This window comes from Lates calcarifer, unplaced genomic scaffold, assembly GCF_001640805.2.
Source record: "Lates calcarifer isolate ASB-BC8 unplaced genomic scaffold, TLL_Latcal_v3 _unitig_633_quiver_1308, whole genome shotgun sequence".
Lineage (NCBI taxonomy): Eukaryota > Metazoa > Chordata > Actinopteri > Centropomidae > Lates > Lates calcarifer.
The window spans coordinates 1-13,980 of record NW_026117862.1 but is presented as its reverse complement, the minus strand read 5'-3'; the positions used below and the strand labels follow the sequence as shown (position 1 = coordinate 13,980).

Here is a 13,980-nt window from a genome sequence, read left to right as displayed (position 1 = left end):
ACTGCTGGCATTATCTGCTCTTTGCCCATGGTCTGACTGTGAGGCACTCATGAAACAAGAACAGTAATTCATACATTGCCTGAGTTTTTGTCTGTAATTGTATAGTCATGCTATGTTTTCCAAAACTATGTTTTGCCTGTATTTTAATATGATAAAGATGCATCATTACAGTCAGATAAACTTGATAGAGACAGACTTTGTCAACAAGTTAAATGACCTACATACCAAGTGTCTGGGTTGTAATAACTATAACCTATTTAAGAAATTCTTGTGTCCTTTTTGTGCAGGTCTAATGTGTAACTGGGGCACAGGTCAGCTGGCAGCCTGAGCGTTGAACCCTGTCAGTCCTTGATTGACTGGTACAGGCTGACTTAATGACTGAAGTAAACATGATAAATGTCATTCACCCCTTCCAGCTTCAGTATTTCCCTTCCCTGTGCAGCGGCTGAGTTTAACTAGTCTTATCGCCTCCACGTGGAGGGAACCTAGATCCCACTGCATGGGAAGTCCATGGTCACTGTTTTTTTCCTTTTTAAAGGGCTTAAAAAGGAGGGTCAAGGCTGAGTTAGTCGTGAGCAGGTGACATCCTGGTTAAATAGGGACTGAGCTTGAGCACTGAATGAGGCTGCTGATGTTTTCCAGAGCTTTTCTTTTCTAAAGCCCTTTTAATGGTGTGTCCTTCTTCAGTATGTTTTCTTTTGAAGAGAAGATGACAAACAGCCCCTGCTCTGGTTACCGGGACCAGCATCCTCAGACTATCCTTTACAACATCTTGAGTTGGAGGGACAACAACTACCTCAACAACAAACTGATCTCTAATTCCTTAGCACACAACTGCCACTGTGAACAGAGGAGGAGAGTTTGCTTGAAGGACCCAAAGGCCACCTGCCAAGATGCCTCCAGTGTGCTGGTAAAAACCATCTGCTTCATGAGAAGTTTACCATCCTTCAGCCAGCTTCCACTGGGAGATCAGTCATCACTGTTACAACACTGCTGGGTTCCTTTATTTGTTCTGGGGCTCGCACAAGACAGGATAGTGTTTGAAGTGACTGATGTACCATATTCAAGTATCCTTAGACAGATTTTGCTCAGACCAGGACTTTCTGAAAGTCAGGCTGACCAACCAACTCTTACCGGAGTCCATAGACTGAGAACCTGCTTGCATCAGTTGTGGAATCTGGATCTCAGTCCAAAGGAATATGCTTACCTGAAGGGTGCCATGTTGTTCAACCCAGGTAAACCTTTACTTAATCTTGTTGCTGTTTGTGTTTCAATAGTAATGCTAATTACTTCACTAGATATGAGCTTAAACTGAAAAATCTCTTCACCCATTTCAGTTGTTCAAGGATTGAGTGCCATGTTGTTCATTGAGGGCCTCCAACAGGAGGCTCAGAGAGCTCTTCAAGAAGTCATCCACCTCCTGCACCCAGAGGACGCTGGTCGCTTCAGACACATCCTTCTAGCAGCCTCAGCCATTCAGAATGTCAGCCACGGCTTAGTCACAGAGCTCTTCTTCAAGCCACTTATTGGCAACACCAACATGGTCCATTTATTGACAGAAATGTTATTTGTCTGATAAGATTACAGAAAAAACACTTCTATAGATGAGTACTGTAATGCTGAATTTTAGTTTAGTGAAACATGCATAAAATAAAATAAATAAATAAATAAATTGCAATTTTAATGACTTATGACAACTTGTGAAGAAATGAGTGTGCTCACGGGGGATCAGAGAAAGCAGCATGGTGTGACCTTAAAAAGAATTGCACTCTGACTCCCTCATGTGGCCATTTGTAGCAAACAACAAGCAAACAACTCATCTTTTTGTTTCACTTCATTTACTTTATTGTTTTATAATAACACATCTGTTAAAAGATGGATTACTGTTGAAAGAAGAACCAGGACCTGACAACAACTTTGCTGAAAATATAAAGTTCCTATTGGTATAGACCCAAGCATTATACTTTGTTTCCAGAAACTTGACAAAGTATGGTCTAATGTGTGAATAAGAACATAATGCTATGTTTTAACAGACATTTCAACAAGTTGAAATAAGAAGCATGTTAAGATAGTTACAGTTAGCCATTTATATGACACAGACATACTCATCATTTCTAATTAGTCAATATACATTTTCTGTGTCTTGGTCTAAACCAGAACAACCAGTTTTGCACCATTTCATTTTAATGACACTGCTGTTGCAGGAAAATTCCAGACTCACTAAAAAGACACTGTGGTGTTAAATTGTTTAAAGCATCTGGGACCATATTAGCTTAAGGCAAAAAAGTAGTTTATTCCTTATACATATAATTCAAACACAGGATAGATCCAAGAAGAAAAAAACATAATCTGGACAGTTGAACCATATGTTTAGAATATATCTATAATCTACCCATGTGTATTAACTGAAGCCACTACAACAAGGTCCATGACCAACAGTAACCATAAGCTAATGCTGATAGGAAAGACACAGTGCTGAAAAAAATCCACTTAAATCAGCTGGCCAAATTCCCATCAGGACCCAGGAGCAAACACAGCATACATGTTGGAATGATTACTTCATGACACAGCCTGGGATAATGTCACTATTAAGTTATAGTACATGATAAAACCTGAACTATAGCTGCAGTTCACACCAGCTTTCATAACATCTTTTTGTTGGAGAGTTCAGGTACAGACAGAACTGCAAATGGCCTACAACAAAATCCAGAGTGCATTAACCACAGGGTTGAGAGATATCTGCTTCATATGAACTTCATGTTATGACACTAACAATCATCTGCTTTGAAAAGAAAAGTCATACGCCACATTAAAGTCACAACAGAAACTGAATTTTGACATTAAAAAAAATCTAATTCACGGTCAACTTACTTCTTCCATAGCTTTAACTTTTTTCAATTCTCTTTCCTCAGTGTAAAAAACAAAACAGATATTACATTTTGGGAAATATATTTGTTTTCTTCCCAAGACAATACAGTATCCCTCTCATGTCTGTACAGTAAATAAGGAGCTGCTGCCAACAGTTGGTTAGCATAGCTTAAATGGAAATCATGGGGAAAAGCTGATCTGGGCGTATCCAAAGGTAATAAAAATGGCTACCCAGCACCTCTTATGCTCAGTAATTAACATATTGTATCTCATTGGTTTAATAAGTAAAAAAACCATAAAGTAAAAAGTTTCAGCCAAGAAACAGTCTTGTAAATAACTCCCTGTAAAACCATGTTGCTTTCCCACTTCAAACAAAATATAATGTGTTAATCAGTGAGCTTATAAAGCCTTCCTCTGCTAATTTTGTTACCCTGGACAGATACAGGCTACCTTTTTCCATCTGTTTCCACTCTTAATGCTAAGATAAGCTAACTGGCTGTCATTGGCTGTCATTTACAGTATACAGACATGAGAGTGGCACCAGTCCTCTCTTTGAAGTCTTGACAATAAAGCAAATCAAATTATTTCTTTGACAGAATTTTGTTATGTCACATTTTAACATAAAATCCCATTCTCATGTCTAATGTACCACCTGGCACACATAAAACACACTAAAATCATATTTACAGGATCATTTAACACTACTTTTTCTTCTGACCAAATATTCTTAACTTCATCCTTTTATATTATTGAAACCTTTCAAACAGTGATTTTCTGCTCTCATCATTTTGAAAAATGTCAAATTATGAAAATCATCAGAACATAATTTCTGATCATTAATCGAGAATCACTAACTGTAAATAGGTGTTACATAACCACTCAATGGAGTACAGTTTAAAATCACACACAAAAAATGCAAATGAAATGTGCCAAAAATGCAACTCTATATTTTACTTTTACAGATCTAATTTCAATGTCCTTTGCATAACAACAGCACAATAATCTGACCAGTGAATTAAGAATAAGGTTTCATGAACATATCTCCTTCAAAGATGAGGGGACGGTTAATTGTATGACAATATTTAAGAGCTGCTGGTTGTATCTGCCTGCAGGACAAGCTCTAAATCAAACAATCCTTCGAATACACATATAACATTCATCAAACATAAATATGTACACACAGAGCCCTGAGTTCACTGACGTCCTTCAGACAATGTGAATTTTCACATTTTCTTTTTCCACAGCAAAGCCATGGTCTCTACAAAGAGCTTGGCTCAGCCAGAGACTCCTGTGCAAGTAGCGTCCCCTTTCAAAAGTCTCATATGTGACCTTGTGGACACAGCATGACAAATAATTTAAGTACAGACCTCCAGTGTGGTGCAAGAATCATGTTCTCACAGAGGAGCGAATTAGTGAGACACCTGAAGAGTTAGTCTCTGTGTGAGAGGGCGAGTAGGTTGTTGGAGAAGTAGAAGTATGACCTATAAGGATAAAAAAAAGACAGATAGAACAAACTGTAATTCATCAGCATTAGTCTGGAGACTGAAGACTGAGCTTTAACTTCTATCATGCACCAGAAAAAGTGACAATATGCTATCAAAGGCAGTGAAGAATAAGACTGCTGGTGAGTAAATATGGATGTGAACAATACAGATTTCAAAGGCTGAATTCAAATGCTGAACTTCACAAGCGTTTTAACCATTTCACCCTGACATGTTTGCAAAACATGTAGGAGTCTAGATACTTTCTGAAGTTTCTGAGTTGAGGGTTTAATTTGTATTAGTAGCAGTGTGTGACAACTTATGCAACGGGAAAATTTTTACTGCACATTCTGACTGTACTCATAGTTCACTTTATCCCCTGACATCCTCACAGAGTTGTGACGACAGTGAACACATCATGATTTAAGCTGGTGAGGGCTCAGTCTGTAAGTCCAGAGGGTGCACATTTGATTTCAGCGAACCTTAAAGGAAAATCCACTTTGCAAATGTTTTATGAGGAAATAATTTGCATTCAGCAAGTTTGGTAGACCCCAAGAATACAAAGGTTACATTTTACTGTCAAAAGAAGCTTGATTTACAGTGTTTTGGAGCTCTCATGTCCCCTTTACCGCCTCCCATTATGGGCTGCATTGCTTTAGCTTCCTGTTCCACAATTCCATCTTTATTTCTGTCACAGCTCTGATTTGTTGCAGGAGCAGGTGAACAGGTGGAATTCAGCAAGTTGAAACAAGCCACTGATGACAAGTTTGAGCAGCTAAGAGAGTTTAGTCAATCTGACTTTGACGAGTATGACCTCACAGAAAAAAGTAAGAGAGATTCGGGATAAGAGAACAAAAACATTCTCACATCAAGGTCAATACCTAATATTACTATCTTTCCATTATTCCCAGTTAAAAATCTTGCACACCGATGTAATTCTGCAAGTTTAGACAAGTTAACACAGGCACTACAATGTCCAGTCAAAACATCAGCACGCACACACTGCAGTATTCATTTAGCTGATAAAACTATTTACATTTCAGTCTGTTTTTGGTGTAGCCCTATGAATAGGTTGGGGGTAAATTTGTAAACAGTGCCTCTGTGTTCGTTTCCTAGGAAGTTAGTCCACATATGAATATTTGTCACCTGACCCACAGGACCTTCTGTTGTTACGGCTGTACTACATATGGTTGACCCACTACACATGTAACAGTCCTTTTTGAGGAGATCAGGATCTAAAATAATTTTTCAGGCATGTTTATATAGCTAGCTGGTCTCACTAACTAACTAGCTTACAGTCTCACTGTTCTTACCAGACTTAGAGGGAAAAACCCAAATCAATCAATTTAAGATTTTAGTGCACCATACATGCTTACTCTAGTTTAAATATGCCCAATTAATCGTCATGTTAAATGTCACTCCTGTATGGCATATTTCTATTTTCTGTTATTTTGTCTGTCCTTTATGGTAAAAAAAATGTAACTGAATTGCTAGTTATGATCACATAAATTTAAATGGAAAAGTAACTGTGGTAGTCTTAGTAAACCTGTAGAGTGGCTTTGCTGCTGTAAAAGAAAGTCATATCCTCTGTATTTATTCTAGTAAATAAAGGTGGTTTAGAAACCTGGGTGGGTAAAGTTCATCTCATACAATTAAAAATTTATGCACACATGTACACACCCAGTACTTACACAGAGAAACATGTTATCTGTTAACAAAAGCATTTACTTAAAAAAAATAAGTTGATTTTACTGTAACCCTTAGAGAAACAAACATGATCTTGCTGTCCTTAACATTCAGACTCTGTCTAGCCAGAATAAGTTGATGTTAAAAGCTGGAACAGATCTTATCAGGAAGTCAAACCAGTGTTCGCAAATATGTGCATAATGGATTTCCTCTGTTATAGCTGCCAAATAACTCGTCATGGAAAATAAACCATGCATCTGATTCAAAGTCACTAACCAAACTTCTGAAAAAAAATAAGTGACTGACACACTCTTCTTATTTTCATTAAAAACAAAGAGTACATGTTATAAATGTAACAGTGTGTATGTACTAATGTGAAAAAGACTGATTTCTTACCACCATTGTTTCTCCACATGTCCCTGGCACACTTGTCAGAGGAGGTCAGCTCTGATATTTGGATGTTTGGATTTGATTTGTAGTCATCTTGAGGAAAAAGTGAAAATGAGACTGATGGTTAATAGAAAGCAGAGGCAGCACTGGTCCTTAAGGAGTATTCATGTTCACCTTGTTATGTATGTGTTAATTTACCAGGAGCTTTTGACACTTAAAGGGCTCTGGAGGCCCAGGTAGCAGTAGTAATAAATGTCAAAGAATAAAATGTCTCATACATAAAATTACTTACACAACTTTTGTTTATCGATTTTTTTTTTTTTTGGGGGGGGGGCTTTTTGCCTTTATTAGATAGGACAGTGGAGAGAGACAGGAAATGCAGAGAGAGAGAGAGCAGGAGTATGACATGCAGTATTGGTATGGCTGGGTCAGGAGCCCTAACCATTCGGCTATCAGGTCACCACCTACACTACTTTCATTGAACGTAAATAGAGATAGATAATGTAAACCTAACGAGCCAGTCTCTCAGATCTTTTGCACACTCCTGCACAGCTTGCGTTGGACTGCATTTGTTTATGGGTGTGTGGTAGGGTCCCCTTTGCTTTATACTAGCTCTGTCAGCTGCATGCAGTGTAAAAAGTGCTGTGGTGGCTTTGTGAATAATAATAACCCTTGTGAAATTTTGATAGAGACACACACAATTAGCTTCATTAAGGGAAGCGCTGGCTTACTATTGTTGCTGAATGACAAGGAATCGCTCTCCTTCATGGTTTCATTCCCGCTGTCAGACACCGTCCTCTCTGTCTTCGAGGTGTGGGGCCTCCTCTTACTCTTCCGAGTGCTTATGCGAATGATGCCGCGCACCAGTCGACACTCAGCCTCTTGCTCGTCCATTTTGTGCTCTTCTGCCAGTGAGTTGATGAGCTGATTGATGGCCTTGCTCTTCCTCAGAAACACTGAGTCTGAGGTGCACCTGGCCAGCTCTTCAATCTGATATTCAGAGTAGAGCTCCAGCAGCTTCTTAGTAATCAGAGAGTCCACATCCTCCTCGCCATCCTCCCAGTCATCAAACCTCATGGACTCGTGAAGGGAGGAATTCCTGGGCTGTGTCTGACCACTAGCCTGAGACACATATGATGATGGAGATTTGGTTTCGACCTCTAAATACTCCCTGGGACTATCCACTTTGACTCCAGCAATGTGAACGTCCCCTAGCCAGTCTGTCTCCTCCTCTTTGTTGTCTCCTTGGTTCATATTTCGGAGGCTCACCTTCTCTGGCTCATCTGGGGAGCTCTCGTTTGGTGCCAGGCATGGAGCAAGAATGGAACGCTGGCAGACCCTATACAGGCCACAGGTCAGCACACTGCACACAAAGGTCCTACAGCTCTTTGAAGAGGCGCAGGGATTGCAAGTTTGTGCTGCAGAGGGAGCATCAGCTGAGCCAGGAATGAAGCCAATGGTCTCAGACTCCTTACCATTTGCATCTTTTAGGTGAGCTTTGTGGACTGTCTTTGGCTCTGGTGTGGGTAGCCTGTCTTCCACTGGGTCCACACAGCGCTCCTCATACGACGACCTCTGGCTGCTGCTCTGGTTCGGCCCATGCCTGTAGCTACCGGGCCCTGAGCTGCGGCTCAGACTGCCTGTGGTGCCGGCAGACATGACTTACTGGCTCCAAGGTCTGCACAAACATGAGAAACAAAAATAATTGAATTGAAGTGTAGGTAAATGGCAATAGGGTGTTGAAATGGCATCAATAAACAACTGTTATCAAAGCCTGATATCAATCCAATCTTTCAGGCAAAGCCTAAAATCACTTGAAGCCACCTGAGGGCATCTCTCTTCTAAACAAATGTGAAACTTCTATCCCCAGGTGGCAGGTAAAGTGACCCAACTGGTTCTATGGAGGATGTGTGAACACACAGTCAAAGACATTTAACTATTCACGTATCAGCCTCCCAGTACGATGTCATGGGGATTTCTAAAACGTAATTTTACAATTAGACTTAAAGGTTAATTGTAAAATACAGTGAATAACTATTATACAAATTCAAAACAAAATCCTGTGTGTACACTGCATCACTAAGTCAAAGCACACCAAAGTAAATGTAAAATTCTTGGAATTTAATGTCCTATTGTGCTCATTGGGACTCCTCGCCTTTTGAACCAAACAACGGGTAACAGAAATAAATAAACAAATAAATTAAATTAAATTAAAATGGATTCAGGCAAATAGCTAAGCTAGAACTCTTTAAAGTGTGGTTATTTGACAGCTACTAATACAGCAAACTTGTGTAAAACATCAATTTGTAATTAAGTAAGCAAGCAAGTAGTAGTTGTAGGTTTCAAAAATGCCGAAGTGAAGAAAAAACCTTGAATTGTCTTATGATCGGTTACGATTTTCAAAGAGTGTCTGGCATTTCGGGTCATGACGGGGTTGCGTGTTGGTGACGAATGTTTACTGTGGTTATATCAGGTAGTTAGCTAATAACCAAACAAGTGAAATGAATTTTTGTTTTTGCATTTTTCCCGCACTTGGCCACCAACATCAATGACAAGTTAAAGCTTGGCCGACATTCGACAATACCCTGCCTAGTATAAAATTATTTTCACTTTCCTGGCGACTTGTCATTGCTGCTCTTTCCTCCATTAGAGGACTTATTTTTTCAGTAAACATTACTCACAGTATACACGGTGCGTCCACCAACTGACTCCCAAATTAATGCTGTCTTCTTCACCTTACATTAAACATTTCTGTTTATAGTCCATTTGAACGTCCCCTATTTTGAAGTCGCTGCGAAATTCCAGTTTCATTAGTTTTCGATCAAATCCGTATACCTGACCGTCAAGGTGGAGGAAGTGCACCAGGTAGCTACAAAAAGAAACTGTACTTCCGGTTGTGACTTCAAAAATAAAATGTAAGTTAAATTGCCACCGTGATTTTAGCGTAGAATTGCGTATTTCACGGCTTTATCATTTGAATAACACAGCGTAAACGTATTAAAATCACATATAAATTAGTCAAGATGGTCACCATCAAATACAAGATTTTCATAACACAACAACCCCTCCCTCACCCCCCAAAATTAAAAGTCATGATTTCCCCACCTTTATTTTGAATTTATTTCCGGTCATATTGTTGACAACTCCTCACTGATGAACCTCTGTCAAGTTAGCCATAGTGAGGTGTTGATGTACCGGATACTGTACAATTTGGTAACTAAATTGAGATTTGACAATTTGTCTACAAATGGCATTAGAGAAGAATATAATAATGAAAGAGCTAAAAATATTCCAAAACATTCTACGGATATTTTAAAGAGGGTCATCACCATACCCAAACTGTTAAGTTTTAATACGTCATTATTTCGAAAGAAAAACAACCGGAAAATCATCTTTTCCTTTGTGTTAAGTTTGACAATTACCAATTTTCCCGGACGATGGCTTTTTTTGGTAACGCAGATAACCAATACTAGTCACGAATGTGTCAGGACTCCTGATAGAGAGCAAAATGCATCATATAATACAAACTTTTAGTGCTCCTTTTAATTTGTGCATACAAAAAACTGGATATTAGCATAACGTTTAGCTAAAATGTGCGAGAAGAACAAGCTAACAAGCTAGCGGTGGTGACGGTATTTTGGGTTTACTGATGTTAAATAGTCCGCATCTGGCTGAGCTGGATAGTCTGAATGGCTCAGCAGCCAAGCTAACGATGGCCATAGGGTTATTGTTTGAATTTGTAATGAGTATTTCTCGAGAAAGATTTAAAGATGAATGAATGAAGAGGCATGGGAAGTAACGGGCATGGAATTTCCAGCACGGGATCTTTGGGTTTTTTACAACCGGATACCCATAGTAGAGGATTAGCTTGTTTTCTCCGCGGAATGACGACATTTGCTGCGTTCAGCTGCCACAGACAACACGGGTGTCGGTGATGCTATCTGTCGCTGGCCAAATGCCCCGATTGTCGGAATTGGGACACAGCAACCAAACTTCATTATAAATCATGAAAAACTGTGAGTATCAGCAAATCGACCCGCAGGCACTTCCGACACCCACCCCGACCCCCCCACCTCATCATGGAAACGACAGTGACAAGAAAGAGGAGCCGAAGAGACCGAGGAGAAAGTGGGAAGTTTTCCCCGGAAAGAATCGCTTCTACTGCGAGGGACGGATCATTGTGGCCCGACAGAGTGGGGTCCTGCCTCTCACTCTGGGCCTTATTCTCGTCACAAGTGGATTATTCTTTATATTTGAGTGAGTTCATTTCTCAAGTTAGGTCTTCTATTCTAACGTAACACCAGCGAGTCCAGTCGCCGTGCTGGTGGTAAGGGTATGATACATGATCATATCATATGATCATCTCACCCTCCACCGTATTACGCCGAGAAGTGCACACTATCTCTATAAATTGATATTTCATTGAATTGAATTGAACGCCGAACTGTAGAGCAGGTCCTGATTATTTTATTAAAAATCCATATTCTTGTTAAACAATTGTGATTTCTTGACTAAATCCCCAATTCAGCGCAAAATATCATCTTTCATAATGTAGTCTTGCAAGGTTGTCCAAAAAAGAACATATCAGAGCTGTATTCTTGCAGCTGGCAGTGTGGCATGGTAATAAAGAATACTGCCTGAATATGATAACTGCATTCTTTTCATCACTGTGCAGTAAAAGTGTGTTCTGTCTCTAGGGATTCAGATGGTGATTAAAAGTGCAGAGTATTAATTAAAACAAGATCCCATGGTGGGTGAAAAAGCAGACCCAGTTACATGAGACAGGACTTGGTTTTGATCTTGTCCGATCCTTTGAAATGTGTGTCTTTGTAATTCTCCCTCTCTGTCTGTGCCCTCCCCCCAAATCACAGCTGTCCCTTCCTGGTCAAACACCTGACCAGCTGCATACCTGTTATTGGAGGAGTCCTCTTTGTATTTGTGGTCATCACCCTGCTCCAGACCAGCCTTCACCGACCCCGGCATCCTTCCAGAGCGACCCCAGACGAGGCCGCAGACATTGAGAAACAGATTGGTAAATGCCGACCCTGGCACAAGTGCGGTCAGAAATATATAAATGCCTTAAATGCCTCTGACTTTGATTTCCAGCATCATAAAATTTTACAGTTGTCAAAGTGCTCACTGTTTTCCCATAGCGTGGTATTCCTGCCAGTTTTATGGTGCTGAATTTAGCCCACTACTGGCACCAGAGCTTTCCACGAGGCCTTTTTAAGAGAATTTGATCCCTAAACGCAAACTGCTAAAGCTCAGCTCATTTCTTTGTCTGTTTAGTAGCATTCAATTATGTCAAACTTCAAGGACATACTATTCTCAGCACTGTCATGAGAGCTTTCACATCTGTCTGTTTGGCTTCAGAGCACAATTCACAGTTGAAATTGAAGGCATTGTTCTGCTATTTTACCTGTACATTGAAACATAACCACATAATCACCATATTCTAATGGTGCTGTCACCACTCATACTGTTTCCATTTTAGTTTTAATGATGATGAACCTTTGACACAGCAAAGGTCCAATGGAGACATTTTGAAAAGACTCATTTGTTTTGACTCAGTGTAACAAATGTTACATTGGCAGCCATTAAGGCTATTTTCCTGGTGGAAAGGTGCCCTGTTGACTTCTTAAGTTCTCAGTTCCGTCTGGACTATTCCAGGACTGAGAAATTTGCTGTCCCACTGACGAGGTTCTGTTATGTTCACTGTCAGTTTCAAGTCTTGCCAACATCATCTTTCCTTTCCATATGGCATGCTTCAGTATAATGACCTCAGTGTTTAAAGCTGTCTTCATCTGTACCCTTGTAAACTCCTACTCACGATCCAAAGTTTAGGCAGTGGTGATGTAAGATGTTCGTATTTACCCAACTGTGCTGCTGTTGTTCCCAGCTATTTTTTGAAACTGAGACTCTGGCATAAGTATTGAATATTTACCTACCACTCTGTCTTTAAGGAAATGTTTTGGATATTTTGTTTAACTCCGTATTCTCTCCTAATGTCTCGTAGACTGAATGAATTTCACTAAAAAGCATGTGTGTGTGTGTATGAGCTGTCACAGAGGTGTTAATTAAGTGATATGTTTAACACTGAAGTCATGGTCGTGTTGCACATGACAGCATTATATTCAGAGGTGTACATTCTCAGCCCTCGGAAGAAGTTACAGTTTCAAGCTGGAGAGATCAAAGCAAGTCTTACAGGCTGCTGCAAAACCGCAAAGGAGTTGTCACATACTCAGGCTGATTAGACCCATGCTCAGGTTGACATTGCGTGGAGCTATGTTGGGAATTATGTGATGTCACCACACACACTACACCAGTAAGATTGGTAAAGGTGTTAGTTGTTATGCCCTCATGTTGTGATCAGACCAGAATTTCACTCACTGCAACCAGGTACTCAGTATAAATGGCAAGGCTGTAGGTGCTCAATTCAACTGCTAATTTTGTCCTCCTCTATCTCTTCTTCTCCTCTGTAGACAACACTGGAAACACTAGCTATCGGCCTCCGCCACGCACAAAGGAAGTCCTGATCAACCAGCAGGTGGTCAAGCTCAAGTACTGCTTCACCTGCAAGATGTTCCGGCCTCCACGCACCTCCCACTGCAGCCTGTGTGACAACTGTGTGGGTGAGCTGTGGACACACACCAGCACCATGACATTTACCAATGATAAATAATAAATAAAGGCTCCCTAGGGGTACAGCGAACATCATTTCTATACTCTGGTTCAGGCTGGACTGACTTGAATGACATATCAGCGCAACTGTTGAACCATTCCTCTAAAGTAAAATGTCAGTGTTTATACTTTGAGTTCACTGTGAATTCTCCTTTGGTGCACTTCTCTTTCAGAGCGATTCGACCATCACTGCCCTGGGTGGGGAACTGCGTTGGGAAACGCAACTACCGCTTCTTCTACACCTTCATCGTGTCGCTCTCTTTCCTGACGGCGTTCATTTTTGGCTGTGTGACCACACACCTAGCACTGAGTATGTGTTTGCACTCTAGTGCGCAGGTGTTTCATGGCTGAAAAACATGCAGGATCTTACTGATAGTAACAGCTAACACACCTGCCTCAAACAGCAGCCGGCAGCAAACTGTTCAGTGTTTGTTTTGTCTCACTCGGACCGCCAGATGGGTGAGATTTACTACACCAGGGCAACTGAAGTATCTGATAAGAAAAATATCCAGAATGTGACTGTACTAAATACCTTTTTTCTTTACTTGGTTGTATTTGAGCATTTGCCAGAGTGCTCATGTTTTATTTCATCCAAAAGTCCCTGTCACTAAAGGAATAGATTAAAATGGAGACATTTTATTAACTCTGGTATTACTGCTTCCAAGTCAGGAAAATTAAAGTCCAACACATAATTTTTGACCTTTTAATCGATTCAGAAACTCACTTGGGGCCATACGTCACCGTTATTTTTTCCTCTCTTTCAGGGTCAAGGTGGGAAAGGCCTGGTGTTTGCTCTGCAGGAGAGTCCGGGCAGATATCCTTTATTCACAGATGTGTTTAAGATTTCCTGAGTAATGGAACACTGTCGGGGAGG

At 40.3% G+C, this 13,980-nt stretch overlaps 3 protein-coding genes across 3 annotated transcripts; 2 read left to right on the top strand and 1 right to left on the bottom strand.

Moving 5' to 3' along the window:
* Positions 1 to 457: 457 nt before the first annotated feature.
* On the top strand, positions 458 to 1,684 carry LOC108879344 (nuclear receptor subfamily 0 group B member 2). The gene is made up of 2 exons (XM_018670580.2): positions 458 to 1,235; positions 1,338 to 1,684. Exons 1-2 carry the CDS (start codon positions 689 to 691, stop codon positions 1,574 to 1,576), a joined length of 786 nt encoding a protein of 261 aa, XP_018526096.1. The 5' UTR covers positions 458 to 688; the 3' UTR covers positions 1,577 to 1,684.
* Positions 1,685 to 1,821: 137 nt separating this feature from the next.
* Positions 1,822 to 9,289, bottom strand: LOC108879347 (keratinocyte differentiation factor 1). The gene is made up of 4 exons (XM_018670584.2): positions 9,107 to 9,289; positions 7,157 to 8,103; positions 6,432 to 6,518; positions 1,822 to 4,349 (listed from the first exon to the last, which is right to left on the bottom strand). The coding sequence occupies exons 2-4, from the start codon at positions 8,082 to 8,084 to the stop codon at positions 4,255 to 4,257; spliced, it is 1,110 nt and encodes a 369-aa protein (XP_018526100.1). The 5' UTR covers positions 8,085 to 8,103; positions 9,107 to 9,289; the 3' UTR covers positions 1,822 to 4,254.
* Positions 9,290 to 9,711: 422 nt separating this feature from the next.
* LOC108879343 (palmitoyltransferase ZDHHC18-B-like) lies at positions 9,712 to 13,841 on the top strand. The gene is given in 5 exon segments (XM_018670579.2): positions 9,712 to 10,682; positions 11,297 to 11,457; positions 12,908 to 13,057; positions 13,280 to 13,297; positions 13,300 to 13,841. Coding segments are annotated over 5 exon segments (738 nt in total). The 5' UTR covers positions 9,712 to 10,431; the 3' UTR covers positions 13,458 to 13,841.
* Positions 13,842 to 13,980: the final 139 nt, after the last annotated feature.

What these genes read in the sequence shown, in the direction of transcription:
- LOC108879344 (XM_018670580.2), top strand. Translation starts at nt 689, where the DNA reads ATGTTTTCTTTTGAAGAGAAGATGACAAACAGCCCCTGCTCTGGTTAC. An exon ending in TGCCATGTTGTTCAACCCAG is followed by an intron (nt 1,236 to 1,337) that starts GTAAACCTTTAC and finishes CACCCATTTCAG; the next exon opens with TTGTTCAAGGATTGAGTGCC.
- LOC108879347 (XM_018670584.2), bottom strand. Translation starts at nt 8,084, where the DNA reads ATGTCTGCCGGCACCACAGGCAGTCTGAGCCGCAGCTCAGGGCCCGGT. An exon ending in CTTGTCATTCAGCAACAATA is followed by an intron (nt 6,519 to 7,156) that starts GTAAGCCAGCGC and finishes TTTTTCCTCAAG; the next exon opens with ATGACTACAAATCAAATCCA. An exon ending in CATGTGGAGAAACAATGGTG is followed by an intron (nt 4,350 to 6,431) that starts GTAAGAAATCAG and finishes TTATCCTTATAG; the next exon opens with GTCATACTTCTACTTCTCCA.